The 18,376-nt window shown below is 44.6% G+C and overlaps 1 protein-coding gene across 6 annotated transcripts in view; it reads left to right on the top strand.

Moving 5' to 3' along the window:
• DAAM2 (dishevelled associated activator of morphogenesis 2) overlaps nt 1-18,376 on the top strand; it is a 325,498-nt gene that overhangs the window by 159,565 nt on the left and 147,557 nt on the right. For all 6 annotated transcript variants that reach the window (XM_053305346.1, XM_053305390.1, XM_053305362.1 and 3 more), the window contains one exon: nt 17,730-17,819. In XM_053305346.1, coding sequence (XP_053161321.1) covers nt 17,730-17,819 — 90 coding nt within the window. The remainder of the gene's footprint in view (nt 1-17,729; nt 17,820-18,376) is intronic.

Raw genomic sequence — 18,376 nt, forward strand, 5'->3', positions numbered from 1 at the left:
GGAGTCTGACATTGGAAAACAAAGATGGAGGAGTGGAGGGAGAAGGGAGGAGAAGGGAAATGAAGGGTGGGGATGGGGGTGGATTTCTGCTGAAACAGCAGATATTGTTGATTTGCTGCATATTGTCCAGAAGCTTTTGTAGGGTCAGGCTAGACCACACTGTATTGCATCTTCGTAGACATGGCCTTGCTTCACAGAGTTGCTGAACTGAAATGATGAGTAGTATGCAAAAAAGGATACTCACCTGCTGCATATGTTGGATATTAGGGTTGCTAAAGTTGCATTTATTAGGGTTGTCAATTCAAATGCATTCAAAGATCTGTGATTTTGAAAAGCACCAACTTAGCTGTAGAAACAAAACTTCCCTTGAAGCATAGAAAGATGGGGTATTTAATTAGTGGGAAATGTCCTTCCCATAATAAAAGTCTCTTGTGACTAGTTGATGCGGCGGGGGGAGGGAGGGAGAGAATGGTATTTTCATTAGTTCTTTTCATTTAATCAATTAATAGTGCACAGTTGCGGCCGAACAATGAACCCACTTCCTCTCATTGTTAAGCAAAGTGTAATGTGAAAAGTACACAAATCTGTCAGAGATCCAGCAATTCTTTACGTAAAGTGGAGCTCAGTCAATGAAGACAGCCAATGATTGCCCCACCCAGCTGTATAACAACGCAGCAGTTTATCTCCTAGGCAACTCATTGCATGATCACAAACATTGCGTTTTTTGCAGTCTTTTAGGATTCTGTAAACTGCTTTGGAGTCTTTTGATGAAAGGTGGCATATAAATATGGAAAATAAACTGAGTCTGAGTCTATATTTTATGGTGATCAAAAGTATCCTGTAGATTGCAATCCTAAATACACTTACTAAGGAGTAAGCATTGTTGGACACAAGGTGCATTTGCTTCTGAGTAAACACACCTAGGATTGAGCTGGGATTGTCTGCTTCTGAAGCCCATCTGTTTTAGTTGTACCTGTGAGCACATGGGAACCACTTTACACGAATACATACAGCTCAAGGCTACATAAAGGAAAAAGGAAAGATTGTGCCATTGAGTTGGTGTCGACTTTTGGCGACCACAGAGCCATGTAGTTTTCTTGGTAGAATACAGGAGTGGTTTACCTTTGCCTTCCTCCCACGCAGTATGAGATGGTGCCTTTGCTGTTGTCACTGAACCGCCTCCAGCACCTTCCTGTTTACGTATGGACATCTTTATCATCATAATGATCGGGTAGATTAATAGATCTTTCCTATGGAAATTCTATGCAATTGACCCACACGGTCAGCCCTACTCCGCTGGTTGCATCATTCAGATGAGGCTGCAGCAGGTATGTTTGTAGGGTACCTTGCTTGGCTATAAGTGACCCAAGGGGAACCCTGAAGCTTAAACATAAATCATGTCTGCAGGGTGTATGGGAAATCTTTTTTCGGCAACTGTGAATGAAAGAAACTTTCCCCATTGCTTTTAAATGAGTTTTCTTTCCAATAAATAAATAACTATACTTAGGAGTTTGGTGTTCTCTAAATATAATAGCTTTGAATGAATTCATTTATTTACGGTCAACGACCAAATAAACACGACAGCAAAGAACAATACAATACAATAACATAAGTAAAAATTTAAAAGCTAGTTTGCAGACACCTTATTTTACATGCCTGTGAGGAGGCATATAATAGCATTGAGGCTCAACGAACTGATCATTGTCTGGTGGAGAAGTGTTGGGTGCCCCCAATGTCTTCTACATCTGTAGAGAGGCCTTTTTGGACAGGCTCTAGTTTTCTTAGGGAAGAGGCACCTTCACGGTAGGAACAGGCATTGCTCTTTCTATCGCCTAACTTCTTAGCTGGCAAGTTCTCTTTCCTTTTCAGCAGGGGGGGCTGGATAGGATCCAGTCACCAAGAAGCTTGTCTGGGGAAGATCCAGCCCCCCCCCCTCTGCTCTTAAAAAAAAAAAAAGTTTGCTGCTTCTGGCCCTGATCAATGCCATTCAGTGCAAAATTATCATAAAACTGTCAAATGAAGCTATGTTACAGGGACCAGAGAGGCAGATGCACAGGCAGGGTCTGCTCCTTGCCTCAAGCATTTTCTCACATGGTCATGACTGCTCTGGAGCTGTTTATGATAGCAGGATCATCCAAAACGTGCTTGCCTTGCTTGTGCATGCAGGATTGTGCTCTGCTGAGCACCATCACCATGATAATGATAATGATGTGAGTGTGCAGCCAACCCACCTATTGAACATGGAATAAGTATATGGGATCTTAGGGTGAAGACAGACAGGCATTCTAAAGTGTAAGGGAAGTCGTTTTAAACACACATGCACTGCCTTCCAAGGCTTTTTTTTTTTTTAGGGCAGGGAATGTGTATCGAAACCACTGTTACCACATCAAGAATGTCTGTCTATCTTCGCCCCTAGGTTCACTGCAGTTATGGGTGCCCTGGCATGTTGTTCCTTTCAGGAAAGCAAATCAAAGCACTTCCTCCCAAGTATAAATTGTATTTACAGCACTGTTGAAATGTGCTAGAAAAAAACTCTCACAGATTGATTGAGAAGCAGGGTGGCTACAATGCAAATGTGCATGTAGAAATGCCACAACACTTGGCATTTATTAGCCTTTGGCTACATGCTACATGCATCTGCTACATGCAAGAAAGTCAGGAGATTGTCTGATTGTCAGGAGATAGGTGATTAGAGGGCATTTCTCTAAAATGCATGAGTGTCTAGGGGTTGCAGTGTTGGGGGTTGTTACTTTTACCCCCAGTAGGCAAACAGCAGAGCACCAAGGAAGAGAGCACCCACTCCAGCTACAGAGTAGGTAGCAGAGGATGGTTTAGTTGTTGCAGCTATTTAGAGAAAACACATGGAGATTCTTGTAGAACTAAATACTAAGAATTTATTGGTTAAGTACACTTGGATAGGAAAGTCCTAGTACTAATCTAAAGGACTACATAATGAATTGGTAAGGAGGGAGAGAGACGTTTCCATCTACTCTCTAAGAGGAAAGGAAGGATTGGGACTCAGCACAGGAAGTGCTGAAGAGTCATATATGGGGTCCTAGAGCAGGAACAGATAGGGAGACCCTTACTCACTGTCTCTACTCCCAATGCCCCTAGTGCCCCTGAAATAAATAAAATAAAATAAACAAGTGGTCATTAGGATAGTTGGTGCAAAAGGTCAATGCACTGGAACTCCATCACCAACATGCAACAGTATCTCTAGACAACTTCCCTGCAATGGGAAATGGGATGTTTTCCCAGAATCAGCAAAGGAGAGGCAGAGAATATACTCTAAAAGGTTTATGGAGACTAATTAAGGAGACACATGCATTCCTGGTGTTTTCTCTAGCAACAGGGTTGGGAACCTTCATCATCACTTAAAACTGGATAAAACATTCCTACTAATGGAAACTTCCCTCTCAGGGCTAATAGCTTTTGCCGGAAGAGTGCTGATCTGGATTGGACTGTGGTGGGACCCAAGGATTAAAGCCTCTTTCTCCCATCTTGCAGTCTGGATTCCCACCCTGCCCTTGCAGCTTTTCTTTAGGGGGAAGAACAACTATCTCATGGCAGTGATGCTGTCACCCTCATCGCAGAAGCCCTTTTCAGCCACTATGTTGTTTAGATGTCGATACACATGTGTCTTTGTATGAATGATTGTATATTCATTCAATAAAAAAGTTAACGCAGTTACAGGCCCCTTGAAATGCAGAAGCCCTATTCAGATATTATGCTGTACTTGTGTTCAGATGTCTGTATACTCATGCGTGTTTTCATGTGAATGACTGTACCTGTATTCATTCTAGAAGTAACCTGGGTACAGGTCCCTCAAACGCATGGTAAAGGTAAAGTGTGCTGTTGAGTCAGAGTTGACTCCTGGTGAACACAGAGCCCTGTGGTTGTCTTGGGTAGAATACAGGAGGGCTTTACCATTGCTGCCTCCCATGCAGTATGAGATGATGCCTTTCAGCTTCTTCCTATATCGCTGCTGCCCAGTATAGGTCTTTCCCATAGTCAGGGATACATACCAGCAGGGATTCAAACCAGCAACCTCTGGCTTGCTAATCAAGTCATTTTCCCACTGCACACATGGTACAGATAGGAAATGTACTTTTGTACCTGTGTTCAGAATTGTGTGAAAAACTAGCTGCATACAATTCTGTGCCTGCGTGCGCTGTAGACTGATTGTATGAGTATTGAACATAATGTGTGAATAGGGCTAAAATAAAATCTCCAAGTCCAGATGCAGCTGAACGGGAGTGTAATCCACTCTTTAAACGAACTATTCCTGGGCTTTCTACTAATTGAAAATGCAGTTGCTAGCCTGGTAGGTAGTGTAAATCACATGTTTTCCATGTGGTCTTACTCAGTGTGCTTGTTAACACCCTAAGAGGCTGGATGGGATCCTAGTTTGGAAAGGCCCATGGAGCAAAACTGAGCAAGTCCTCTCCATTTTATTCTTATTTCTCTTCCAAAACTTAAGAAGCCAGAACTTGCCTTAACCTGCCTTCATTAACCCCAAGGCTCCCTATAAATGACAAAACTGAGATTCCTTGAGACTTTGTGGTTATAGCAGGCCTAGGAAGAGAAGGCTGTGGAGGATGGACTTTCGAACACATTTGAAAAACAAGGCAGCTTCTTCAGCCCAAAACAATGCCTTCCCACTTAGGAGCTCTTGTTTGGAATGTTTATTGGCTCACTTTAAAAAAAAGTGTGTTCTCTCTCTCTCTCTCTCTCTCAAAATTCTGGTTTCACATACCATAGAGTTGGGCCTCCAGTGCCAAGTGTTTGATATAAGTACTGCAGCTAAACTTTCTTTAAGTCCAGAATGCTGTCAGAGTACAGACAGGGATTCATGGTACATGTGTAAAATTTACTAAAGTGTGCTGTCGGGTCGGTGTCGACTCCTGACACCCACAGAGCCCTGTGCTTGTCTTTGGTAGAATACTGGAAGGGTTTACCATTGCCTCCTCCCTCACAGTATGAGATGATGCCTTTCAGCGTCTTCCTATATCGCTGCTGCCTGAAATAGTAGGTAGCCCTTTAAAATATATGAAAAGAGGTGGTAATTGGGAAGGAACAGGGCACCTGCTTTTCAGATATTTTAAAAAGACATGAATGGAATTTAATATTATTACTAGGTGGGCTGGGCGCAGAGCATCTGAGCCTCTAGTTTGCCACCACCTTCTTCCCCGCCTGCCCCCCACCTTCTTGGGTCAGCCACCAGCCTGCCACCTTCTCCCACCCCACCGCCAGCCACCATCGCTGTCTTCTCCCCCCATCCCTGTCGCTATCCGGGCAGCTGCTCATGAATTCTTGCAAGAGCTGCCATGCATGGGATTAGTGACGGGTACGTCTAAGAGAAATCTGTCTGTCTCTCTGTCTGTCTGTCTATCTAATAGCTGCTCCTATAAATATTATTTATTATTAACATTTTTAGCTGCCCCGTAGCAAACTGTAAACATCTGATAAAAACAAGTACACAGCTTGGGGGTATTGCCGAACCTGGCTCTGCTTTTGGTAGCTTAGCTGGAGGCGGTGGCCAGGGGTGCCTTTGCACGGCTTCGGCTAGTGCACCAGTTGCTTCCCTTTCTCAAGAACGCAGATCTGGCCACAGTTACCCACGCCTTAGTCCCGTCACAGCTGGATTACTGTAATGCACTCTACGTGGGGCTGCCCTTGAAGATTATTCGGAAATTGCAGCTAGTGCAAAATGCGGCAGCTAGGGTTTTCTCTGGAGCTGCCCAGTGGGAGCACTAGGGGTGTGTCCGAACCGGTCTGGAGGCCATTCTAAAGGCCTCTGAACTCTCCAGACCGGTTCGGACGTGGCCGGTCCGGGTCCGGGTGGGGGGTCTTTCTTTAAGGGCGGGGAGGGCTTACTTACCCCACCCGCCTCTTTGCTCCCTCCAGCGCCTGTATATGACCAAGTAATTGGGGCTCTGGAAACCAGCCGCCCCCGCCGCCCCCTCGCAAGCGAATTATGGCCCTGGGCCAGGGCTACTGCTGCCCCCGTCGCCCGCCCGTCCGCCCTCCCAGCAGCCCGCCCTCCCTCCCTCCCTCCCTCCCAGCTGCCCGGCCCGAGTTCTCACCAGAAGTTGAGTTTAAAATAGAGAGGAGCTCACGAAGAGAGCTCCTCTCTCAGCAAAATCACAGATGTGACTGAGCCTTTGCGCGCCGCGCGCGCCGCAAAGGACATCTGGGGAGTTCTGGCGGAGGCCCGGGTTCAATTCGTCCCGGCGGGTAGACCGGGCCTCCGCCGGAACCCCCCAGACGTCCTTTGCGGCGCGTGCGCCGCGCAAAGGCTCAGTCGCATCTGTGATTTTGCTGAGAGAGGAGCTCTCTTCGTGAGCTCCTCTCTATTTTAAACTCAACTTCTGGCGAGGACTCGGGCCGGGCAGCTGGGAGGGAGGGAGGGAGGGAGGGCGGGCTGCTGGGAGGGCGGACGGGCGGGCGACGGGGGCAGCAGTAGCCCTGGCCCAGGGCCATAATTCGCTTGTGGGGGGGCGGCGGGGGCGGCTGGTTTCCAGCGCCCCAATTACTTGGTCATATACGGGCGCTGGAGGGGGCAAAGAGGCGGGAGGAGTAAGCAAGCTCTCCCCACCCTAAAAGAAAGGCCCCCCTTCGGTGCCGGTCTGGACTGCTCCGGACCATGCACATCCCTAGGGAGCACATCACACCCATTTTGAAAGAGCTGCACTGGCTACCAATTTCCCCCCGGGTTCAATTCAAGGTGCTGGTTTTGACCTTTAAAGCCCTTAACAGTTTGGGCCCTGAATACCTGAGGAACCGCCTGCTCCCAAGGGTTGCTGCCCGCTTGACAGGGTTATCTGAAGGGGCTCTGCTCTGGGTGCCAACAATGAGGGAGGCTTGGCTGTCATGCACGTGGGACAGGGTCTTCTCTGTTGCTGCCCCCAGACTCTGGAATGTTCTAAAGATGGTGTCGTGACTCAATGCGGGGCTCAGCCATTGTGACTTGGGATGATGGGGATTGTAGTCCAACATTTGGGTACCCATGTCTGAGAATCCTTGCAGCAGGGTGATTATGAATCAAAATAGGAAACAAGCAATGATTTCTGTGGCATATATAAATGAAACAGGATTTAAAGAGAGTGAAGAAAGATAAAGACCTGTTATGTTAGGTCAGGGGTTCTCAACTTTGGGTCCCCAGATGTTGTTGTATGACAATTTCCTTCATTCACAACCACAATGACTGAATCCTGCATTATGTCATGACACCATCTCTAGTCCAGTGTTCTGGTTCCTTCAGTGATCCTTACCCATATGTGAGGTTAAAAAAAATGCAAAGAAAAATCAGTAGTGGAATAATTCCTGTACTTCACCTGTAGGAGGAAGGTTATGTGTACATATGTAGGTACGTTTCATTATGAGGTGTACAAAGGAACAGTGTATGAATAAAAGATAAATAAGCTTTTGTTTGCAATAAAGGTGGAGTGGAGACAGTTGAATTAATGGGAAAGTGTCTTATACAAATAAGCTGTAACTTTCAGTATATATGACCAATATCTCAGATAGCTGGTATGATTTCCTACTATTTAACTCCTTCCTATTCTTTATGGGTACTCCTAAGCTTACCTAAATTTAGGGATATGCATTTGTTGTCTGAACCCAAATCAAATGGGGGCCTATTTGGTTTGTGTCCCATTCATTCCAAAATGAATCCAACCATGCATGAATGGGTAAAAATGGGGTTTGTTTTTGGAATAGCACCTTATTCTTTATTTTTAAAATCATAAAGAAATTTTACGTCTGTTTTGCCACCACTTCTAGAGTTGGTGGCAGGAGAAACCATGGAGAACCTGGTGGGTGCTGGCCTTCAGACACAGCATCTTCCTGGGGCAATGTGGGTAGAAAAGAAAAAGGCCACCATCATCAAGAAATGGTGCCCACCAGTGGCTTAGGGCAGTTATGGGCATTCAAGATGGCACCCACCAGGAAGTGACTATGCATTGCAGCAGCTGCTGCTGACAGTGACAAAAAATTTTTAATGGATGTTCACACTCAGTCACAACAACTTCTCCCCTAGTAATCTGTTAGGTCTCCTGCTCCATTTGAAATGTGTAGGCTAGACTTGGCTTTTGTCTCAAACTTTCCTATTTTTGTTTGATCAGCCTTTCACTGTGAGTCAACTTGTTTGTTAGTTGCGGCAAAGTCAATAAGAGATTATTCTACTGTGTCAGATTTAGCTGTGAACATCTTCCACGCTTATCTTCAAATGGCAGGAGCTTGCCATTAGCTTGCCAGAGTTTCTTGGAAAAAGGGGGAGGTAGAAATGTAGCAAGTAAATTTAAAAATAATTATACAACTCAGGAGAGCCTTCCAAAAACTGGATAACATCTTTCTCGTTTACCCACAATATAGTTAAATGACAACAGAGCTAGTTTGGGAGTAAGACTTTTTGGTTTTGAGTAAACTTTTGGAGATTTGCAAGCTGAAACTGGTGGAGCTGGGGAGAGAGACTATAAAAGTTCGGAAGTTAGTATAGAAACTCCTGTGCAAAGCACCACCTAGACTCCAGAAAATGACCAGGCAATTATAAAAACCACTCATTAAAAACTGGTCCTGTTAAGTAGCTTCTTATAGCAGGAGTTCTGTCAAAACCACCTATAAATATAGTAAATTCTAGACGCAAGCAGGAACATCAGATTGACATAAATACAACATGAGTTACTATTTCCAAAATGAAACGAAAAACACTCTTAAGAGAAATGCATCCGAAAGTGGGGGTGGGGGGACACATCCCTCAGGTTTAAAAAAAAGAAAGAAAAAAGAGATGTTGCTATTGCTGAAAGGGGTTGGGGATGGAGGAGCCAAGAATCATGAAATGTGGCTAAAATTAGAATATTGAATAACTCTCTTTAGACATTTTTAAAAAGGGGGATGCTATAGTTGGGTACAGTGTCCTGAGAGGAAGCCCACAAGCCCTGCCCTGGTGCTGCTGTGCTCAGAAAGACCTCATCTGCATGTGCTGCCCATACTTATGGTACTTGAAGAGTCAAATGCCATAAGTGTGATGGTGGTTATTGCCATAAGTGAAAGTCTTGGGGCTGTGGCTCAGTGCTAGAGCATATGCTTTGCAAGCAGAAGGTCCCAGATTCAGCCCCCGCCATTTATAGGAAGGACAGGGAATGACTCCTGTGTGAAACCCTGAAGAGTTGCTTCCAGTTGGTATCAACAAAGCTAATCTAGATAAACTCATGATTTGGCTCAGTGAAGGTATTCCCACGATCCACAGAAACTGGGCTAAGGGAGCCCAGCCCGGTTTCTGTGGTGGTTCCACGGTGGCTAACCTGCCTAATTTCCCCTCCCTTAAACCAGGTTAATGGAGCAAGTGATCAGTTAACCTTGTTTTTTTGGTCGTGAGACGCCCTGACGCATCTCCACGCCACGATGACTCATGAGGAGACCATCGACCGGGAGGCTAACACAAGCCTCTTGGCCTTGGGGCTCTCCCCAGGATGCCCCACGCAAGCTCATGGGGCATCCTGGGACTTCTGGGGCTGGGCAGCCTCCGATACCCACTGCCCCTATCAGCTCCATGACGAAGCCGGTAGTCGTGTGGGTGGCTGGATTGGATTGGTAGTTGTGTGGCGGCTAGATCAGGACAGTTCCATGCTCATCTGCGTAAGCTTGCTTTCCCCACGGAGCCTGGTAACGCTCTACACACCGATCATGTGTAGAGCCTCAGTGTGTGTGTGTGTGTGTGTGTGTGTGTGTGTGTGTGTGTGTGTGTGTGTGAGAGAGATAAATAGCTATCAAGGTGGATATAGCCAGCAAAGGGTGAAGTTTTTCGTGAATCCTTAATATAGGATGTGCTGGGTAATAAATATTCTGTCCTGGTACTAGCCCCAGGAATGTAGGTCTCTCCTACAAGGCATATACCTTTAATTTTTTTTTTTAAGACCACAGAAACACAGAAACACACACACACACACCACTGTATGCCCCTTGGGGACTTATGTGACTACATAGAAATTTGCTTTATATTGTGTTAGGCCATTGGTCCGTCTAGCTCAATATTGTGTACGTTAACTGACAACAGCTTCTTCAAGATTTCAGGCAGGAGTCTTTCCCAGCCCTACTTGGAGATTCCAGGGACTATTGTACCACATCTAGTTTATCCATGAGAACCTCCAGTTTCCTTTAATAAATTATGCTTGTTATTAGTATGTTGGTGAGCAGCATTGGTGTATGCCAGAGGTTCTCAACATGTGGTACTCCAGATATTGCTGAACTAAAACTCCCATAATTCCCAGCTGCAATTGATTGTGGCTAGGGCTGATGGGAGTTGTAGTTCAGCAACATCTGGAGTACCTCAGGTTCGGAACCCCTGGTGTATGCATGCCATCAAATGTCAGCTGTGTTTCTTTCTCTATCCTTGTTGAATTTGTGACACAGTCCTTATCATAATTTGCAGCAAAAGCTTTCGAGATGAAATGTGGGTATTCTTGTTTTCTTACAAGATCCCCCCCCCCCGCTTAAATGTTATGTTGCATGATATTTTCAAACAAATATTCTTTAACCTTGCTGTGAAGATGCAGGTAGAAGATTCCTTTTCATTGTTTGCTATATCTGAACTTTGCACATGTTCTTCTCCTGCATCCAAAGAGTGGAGTATCAAATCCAGCTTTCAGATTTAATGTCCTCCAAAGCGCAAGGACATAATTAAACCTTAATTAAATGCAAGGACATAATTAAACCAAGGACATACCATTTTATGTTTCCTGCCTATTCTGTTTATTCCCTCTTTTCATTTTCTCTCATTTTTCAGCCATTTTGAATCTATTCTGGTTTTCCTATTCTGGCTTAGGAACCTGGACTGGAAACAGTTTGGCCTCAGGTCCAATTCTCAAATGTTTCACAAGGTTTTATCATTGAAATTCTATCTATCCTAGTAAAACGTGATCATATTTTAAAAAATTGAAATTAACTGACCATATCCTTCCCTCAGTAAATAAAATAAAATAAGAAAGGAAATGGAACAAATGGTAAGGAACATTAACTGGACCTTTCTTTTTAAATCTCTCCCTGAGGCCATCCCAACAAATGTCTTCTTAATTGGCACTTTACTGTAGTATTTGCATCTTGAAGTGCTTTCTTGAGAGCCAAGCAGCTGATTCCAGGATATTGCACACTGGCACAAACTGCTGGGATGAAGCTTTCTGCTTAAGATATGGAAGAAGATTTAGTGCTCTCTTGGAGAATGGCCACAACAGATGGAGCAGGGCTTTTGTTATTTGGTGTGTAAAGAAAAGTTCTTCTTCTTCTTTTTTTAAACTGTTGTGGCTTTTGGGCAACCAAACTTGTACCTTGTCGGCTGCATAGTCTGGGCTGTGTTTTCCATGGTGTCTTGGTTAGAGTGTTAGAGACCTGGGTTCAAATCCCCATTCAGCCATGAAAGTCACTGGGACTGTTTACACGACGACACTCATGAGGCCAGGTGGGGCATGGGGAAGGCAGAGTTCAACCTACTTTCAGATGATCCTTTGCAGCCCTGGCACACAAGCCGCGCACCCACATGACCAGTGCTGCCGGGATCTGTGTGGTTGACTCTCCACGCTGCTCCCGGCAGTGCTGGTAAACGGAAGCCTGGACCTGTTGTCCCAACCTCCATGAATCCTGCAATGCACTGAGGGATTCCCCCCAGAGGACAGGTGCCCTAGACACAATCCGAGGAGCTGGGTTAAGGGCGATTTTGCACCCTTCACCTCCGCTAATAGCCAGGTTAGCCCCAAAGCACTATCAGGATTTGTGCAGATACTGGTGGTTCTCATGGGCAGTCAAGTCCAGACTTGGCTGCTCATGAGAACAGCTTCACTAAGTGACTCTGGACCAATCACTTGTCTCTCAGGCTAATCTATGTCACAGGGTTATGAGAATAAACTTAAACCATGTACACTGCTCTGGACTCCTCAGAAGAAAAACAGGATATTATGTGGTACACATTGGGCTGGTTCAGGTGATACTTTGCCTGCCAGCTGCCCACATTATAAGCATGTTCATGTGCCATGAGTGCCCATGCCCTCCCCCAATGACTAGGACACTTTCTCCTAATCACATGGGGGATGGTCCAGACAAATTGCCTAAAGACAAATGTGCTTTACCTCCTAGGATAAACTGGTGTTTCCAATGGGTGTAGAGGAGTGATTCAGATGAACTGCTCCCCACGCAATTATTGAAAGGTGCCCTGACATGCTGGGGACTGGGAAAGGTCCTGTGCCCTTACAGCATTTGCATGTCTTTATCACGTGTGCACAACTGGCAGATAAAAGTATCATCTGAGCCAACAGATCATGAAAAGTATCATGAAATGTTCTCTTCCTCTCAGGATTTAATAGCATTATATGCAAAGTAATCTGAGATTATTTTAGGTGCTTGGTCTATACTTTAAAAGACTGCCAGTGCTACTATTTTAGCCTTCCCTTTTAAGTTAATCTTACCACAGTGTTGGCTTTTTCATATTGTCCCCAAAAAGAGAGCTGAGAATGGAGAAGGTGAAAATGCATGCCCAGATGCCTTTTTTCAGTTTTGCTGTCTACTCATATTATCTTCTGGCTTCTGCAAGGAAGCTCATTATCGTGGATGCCAAATGTGCCATATAATTAGATGACCAAATGCTATTTCTCTGGGAGGAGTGAGCAAACTGAACTTTGTGTGCATTATACTCAAAATGTTGGATGGAAGTTGATGGATTCCAACACTAGCCTTCAGGCTGTGCTTGGCCAAGGAGAACTATTGGCCGATACCAAAAAATTGTGTCCTGTGCAGTCAGTGAGGTGCTCCAGAATGTCCGCTCCCCTTTCCCATGCTGCAATTGGCTGGGCATTTGCAAAAATTCTCAACTTGCTCTTCTCCGTGAATTAAGCTTCCTAACCAACGTCTTGTTTATGTTACAGAATAAACAGGAGTTTCTTAGATGCTCTTATGATATGCCAAATCAAATTCAGTTTATTGCTTCTTGCCTTTCTTTGCCAAGCAAACAAGAAGTTGGCTTGGTATTTCCATCAAGCAGTGGTTCCTTTGTAAGGAATTTTGTTGGGGCAATCCATCTTGTAACTTCTGCTAGACCATGTCGGACTTTTGCCAGACCTGATATCCACATCATCCCAAGTCCAAGTTATCTTGTATCCTTTTCACACTCTTGATCTCTTGCAGTGTTCTGTACTCCTTACATACAGTTTCTCTCTGCCTTCCTCTCCTTCAACCCCGCAAGAATGTGTTCCTGGTACACATTTTCTAATTGTGTATAGCAAGGATTAAACTCTTTGCCTTGCTTGGCTGCCCCCTTGTTTGGAAATGAACTCTAAGCATTTCCACATGGTTCACACTCATTCATATATATATATATATATATATATATATATATATATATATATATATATATATCTCCCCCTCACTCCACCACTGGCTTCTTCCGCCTTGGACTGCTGGCACTGACCTAGCCTTGTTACTGTTTGTGTTTCTTTTGTACCTTTCTGCGGCTGAAGTCTCTGTGGGCCTTTAAACCTGTCAGCAGCCGCTACCAGGCTCAGTATACAGTTTTAGCTCAGTGTTTTCACAAGTTTCCCGACCCAGCACGTTTTCCAAATAAGCCATTGTGGGGCTGTCTTAAAGAGGAGTGGTCTCTGCTTTAGGGTTGGGCTTTATTTAATAGCCCTCACGATGTCACCTTAACATTGAAATTCCCCTCCACTTTCAAGGGGTCCCCTTGTTGGACACCCTTCTCCTAAATTCCCTGACGGAGAGTGGAAAAGTGGGTATTTTCAGGAAACAGCAGCTTTTCTGTAAGAGGAATTCTGTATACTGTACAGCAGCCCATGCTCTAGATAGCAATGCATAGAGCATTTAAGTACTGCTCTCCCACCTGCCCCCCCCCACATCTGCATTGTGCTTTATTTTGGGGAGGAAACTGTTGGGAGGAAATAAGGGGATTTAAAGGATGGATTTGTGACTAATTGGAAGGTCTGGCAACCTTCCAAGTCTGCCACATTTGTTTTTAGATTTTTTTAAAAAATGTCTTGGTTGAAGCATGATGTAAAATTGTGTGTCAGACAGGCATCAGTGCAGTCTCTACTGCATATTTCCTCCCTCCCCCCAGTTCAGCATATATTGAATCAATGGGCACAAGGAAGTTGCTTAACAGTTTGCCTTTCACATGCTGCACAGAAAGGACAAAATTTATTGGCAGTTTTTGTTCCAGTAGTCTCAACACTGCAGTATAGATTCGAGCTCTACAGGTAGTGTTCACATTAATAAAATAAACCATGTGAGTGATTTAGCTCAGGGTTTCTCAACATGGGGTCCCCAGATGTTATTGGACTTCAGCTCCCATAATCCCCAACCAAAGGCCACTGGGGCTGGGGATTACGGGAGCTGAAGTCCAATAACATCTGGGGACCCAACGTTGAGAATCCCTGCTAGCTTGCTTGCTTGCTTATATGTAGCCAGAGAGATTGTTGGTACAGCAGTGCTACCTGATCCGCTTATGCATATGTTGAATTTGCTGGATCTGGGGCAGCCTTCTAACTTTGGGAGCCCTTGTGCAAAATAGCAACTGAAGCCCTCAATATAATATTGATAAATCATTTACATTTATAAAGAAACATTGGTATATTCATTCTGGCGGTTCATGCTAGATTATCAGGATTGGAGGTATCATGTACATGTGAATACAACCCTATATAAGAGGGTTATGCCCCTGCTATCTGGGCAAAGAGGCACCTTTCTAACATGGTGATTTTATTTGTTTAGCAGGGGGAGAGTAACTGGCCCTGTCCACCCACAGCACGGTAACTCCAGTGACTGTTGCTTGTGTCTATCTTATGTTTCTTTTTAGATTGTGAGCCCTTTGGGGGCAGGGATCCATCTTATTTATTTATTATTTCTCTGTGTAAACCACTTTGGAAACTTTCGTTGAAAAGCGGTATATAAATATTTGTTGTTGTTCAACAGGTATGATAAGTTGGGTGAGGAAGGTCAGTTGGATAAGTTGGGTCAGGAGCTCACACTGGCGCTGTCACTCACCCTCTCCAGCTGGCTGCTCATGGTTACAGCACTGTTTGTGTGAAGGAGGAAGCTCTGTAACCGTGATGCTTCTGTGAGTGACAGCCTGGATCACCCGAGGTTGCCGCCTACAGAAGCACCAGCCAACATGGTTACAGTGCTTCCCCCTTTATATAAACAGTGTTGTAACCGTGAGTGGCTGGCTAGAGGGGGTGAACGTCAGCACTGGGCAGGACTTCCAACCCATTTTCAGTGCTGTATCTGTGAGTGCCCCTGCCCTACATAACATCTGAATAGGACTCCAGTGTTGCCAGAATCTAGATTCCTGACAACCTGGTGTTAGCAGAACCCTATTAAATAAATCCTTTTTGAACAACGTAGTTTTTCCGAATTCCCTCCATCTCATTACTGTGAAAGTTACTAGGGAGTTAAAGGGGGCGGGGGAATTCTCAGAATCTGTCCTCTACGACAGAAGAAGATATGGAACCCTCTTTGGATATTTCATGAGGTGCACACAGTCAAGTAAAGTTAGCTGCAAATCGGCAGTAATTATGTGCAGATATTAAGTTTACTAGGGCAGTGCATTGCATTAAACTGATAATTGCGTCCAAGGCAATGCAAGCCCTATTGGGGCATTTCCCACCCAGATATGATTATGAAGAAAAATTCCTCCAAGATTGGAGCTGATTCAATTCCATAATCAATTGCATCAATCGGAGGCTGGAGCTTACCACAAGTGAAGAGCCAGCTTCCATGAAGAAAGCAGCTGCCTTCCATCAGCCACAGGACTGGCATGTCAAAATGCCCCTGGTGTACCACCCTAGAATGACCCAGAGCAGGAAACAATGTCATGATGTTGCATCCTTTTCCTGGTACATTGATTGATTGATTGATGTGCCATCAAGTCGGTGTTGACTCTTAGTGACCACATAGATTCTCTCCAGGATGATCTGTCTTCAGCTTGGCCTAGGTCAACGCTTTAAGGTGGTGCATTCATAGCTGGGTCTTTGTATAATGTGTCCAAAGTACGATAGTTTGAGCCTGGTCATTTGTTCCTTGAGTGAAAATTCTGGATTGATTTGTTCTATGATCCATTTGTTTGTTTTCCTGGCTGTCAATGGTATCCTCAAAAGTCTTCTCCAGTACCAAAGTTCAAAAGCATCAATACTCTTTCTATCTTGCTTCTTCAAAGTCCAGCTTTCACATGGTGCATTACTGGGGGGGAAATGGCCGTGCCCTACAACTTAAAACAGTGGTGCATATGCTGGTAACTTCTAATTAACTACTGCAATGCACTCTACACTGGGCTGCCTTTGTATGTAGTCCAGAAACTGCAGCTAGTACAGAATGCAGCAGCCAGGTTGGTCTCCGGCGTTACCTGAAGAGATAATATTACACTCATTTTGTGGCTGCCACTGGCTGCCAATAAGTTTCAGGGTGAAATACAAAGTGCTGGTTACTACCTATAAAGCCCGGATTAGCTTGGGCCCACGGTATTTAATAGAATGCCTTCTTCTTCATGAACCCCACCACCTATTAAGATCATCTGGGGATGTCCAGTTGTGGTTGCCACCAGCTCCGTAGATGGTGGCTTGAAATCGGGCCTTTTCTAGGGTTCCCCCAGGACTTTGGAACATGCTTCTTAACAAAACTAGAGCCTCCCCTTTCCTGAATACTTTTAAGGAGGACCTGAAAACATGCCTGTTTAGTCAGACAATTCTAGTTTATAGTTTTAAGTGTTAGAGTTTTAGCTGTATTTTGAACTGGTTTAATTGCATTAATGTTTAACATATTGTATTTTTAGATTGTGAACTGCCTGGGGACTTGCATAAGGGGCAGTATTAAAATGTGTTGGAATGAATGAATGAATGAAAATTATAGGGTGTAATAATCCCCACTACGCCCCCATAATACACCAGGAAAAGAATGCAACCTTATGATGCTGCATCCTGCCCTGGTGCATTTTAGGGTGGTACAGTGGAGGGAAAGGCGATGTTTTGAAATGCCCTTGCTGTGGTTGCCGGAAACCAAAACTTCTTTTGCAGAAGTCTGCTTTTTTCATGTAAGGTTCACAATCACCATCCAGACACAATGAGCCAATAATGATTATTGACTCCTGACCAATGCAATCCTGACCATCCTCTGCATTGTTAGCATTCTGCGAGAAGGGCCTGGATTTAGATTGGGATTGGGATCAGCCTAATTTGGCCTGTGCATAGCCCTAAAATTTATCCCTTGTCACTTTCAACTACCATTTGTTTATCCTGAGCTGCTAGCAAGTATCCTAGGAGACCCTGGAGCAGCCAGTCCAAATGTATTAGTTTGGACAAATTTGGAGAATGTGTTTTCTGTTCAACCTTGACTATGTACATATTTCAGGCATCATACAGATGCTGGTAATTTAACTGGCTTATTGACAGGGTTCTGTATATCTCTCTGGGTGAGCTCTTAATGTAGGCCAGTAACAGGATTTCTTCTAGCCTAAAGGAAAAGAGCAGGGGTTCACTGGATCTGGAAGTTTTATTGTACTTGAGGGGACAGCACACAGTTGATTCACTGTGCCTCAATACAACACAGAGTGGGAGCTGTGCAAGGGCAAAGCTTTGGAAGTGTCAAGGCCCTCAGTGGTGTGGAGATAAGGATGGCCCTGAAAACTATCTGCATAAATTAATGTAGCCATTGACTGTATGTTTTTCTCTTGTCATCTCCAGGATGAATTGGATCTCACAGATAAGAACAGAGAGGCAATGTTTGCACTCCCTCCAGAGAAGAAATGGCAGATTTACTGCAGCAAAAAGAAGGTACAATGTTTGGCTTAATTGAATTACTGATAAAGTATGTATATGTGTATGGTTTTAGTAGTATTACCATGTGTTTTTGTCACTGACTGACTCTAGTTCCTACACTTAATAAAGACATTCTTGATTAGCTTCAAGGGCATTCAGCATATATATGGACACTGTATGGCTGGAGATACTTTACTGGCTGGAAAGATTGATGGTCTTATGGGGGTTCTAGTGCTAAAAAGTGAAAGATCAAGGGCCAGAGCCCCATCATCCCAGCTGCCCAAGTTGATTGTAGTGCTTCAGACTTCCGTAGCTGCAAGCATATCATTTAAGGCCCTCCTGAACATCTACCAAATAACTGTTGCTTCTGAGGTCTCTACAGCCTTGACTTCATCTGTCCCTACTTTTCTGATCTGTGCTGCCAACTATGCCTCTGAACCCGCAGCCAATGTAAGGCCTTGGAAACCTTTGTCTGATGTTCCTTCCTCTTCTCTCCCAGTTGTGCAAAAATACTAGGCAGGTTGCTGTGCTAGAGGGCCCCTCCTACTTGCACCAAACCCTGTAAATCCTAA

This window comes from Hemicordylus capensis, chromosome 1 (genome assembly GCF_027244095.1).
Source record: "Hemicordylus capensis ecotype Gifberg chromosome 1, rHemCap1.1.pri, whole genome shotgun sequence".
Taxonomy (NCBI): Eukaryota; Metazoa; Chordata; class Lepidosauria; order Squamata; family Cordylidae; genus Hemicordylus; species Hemicordylus capensis.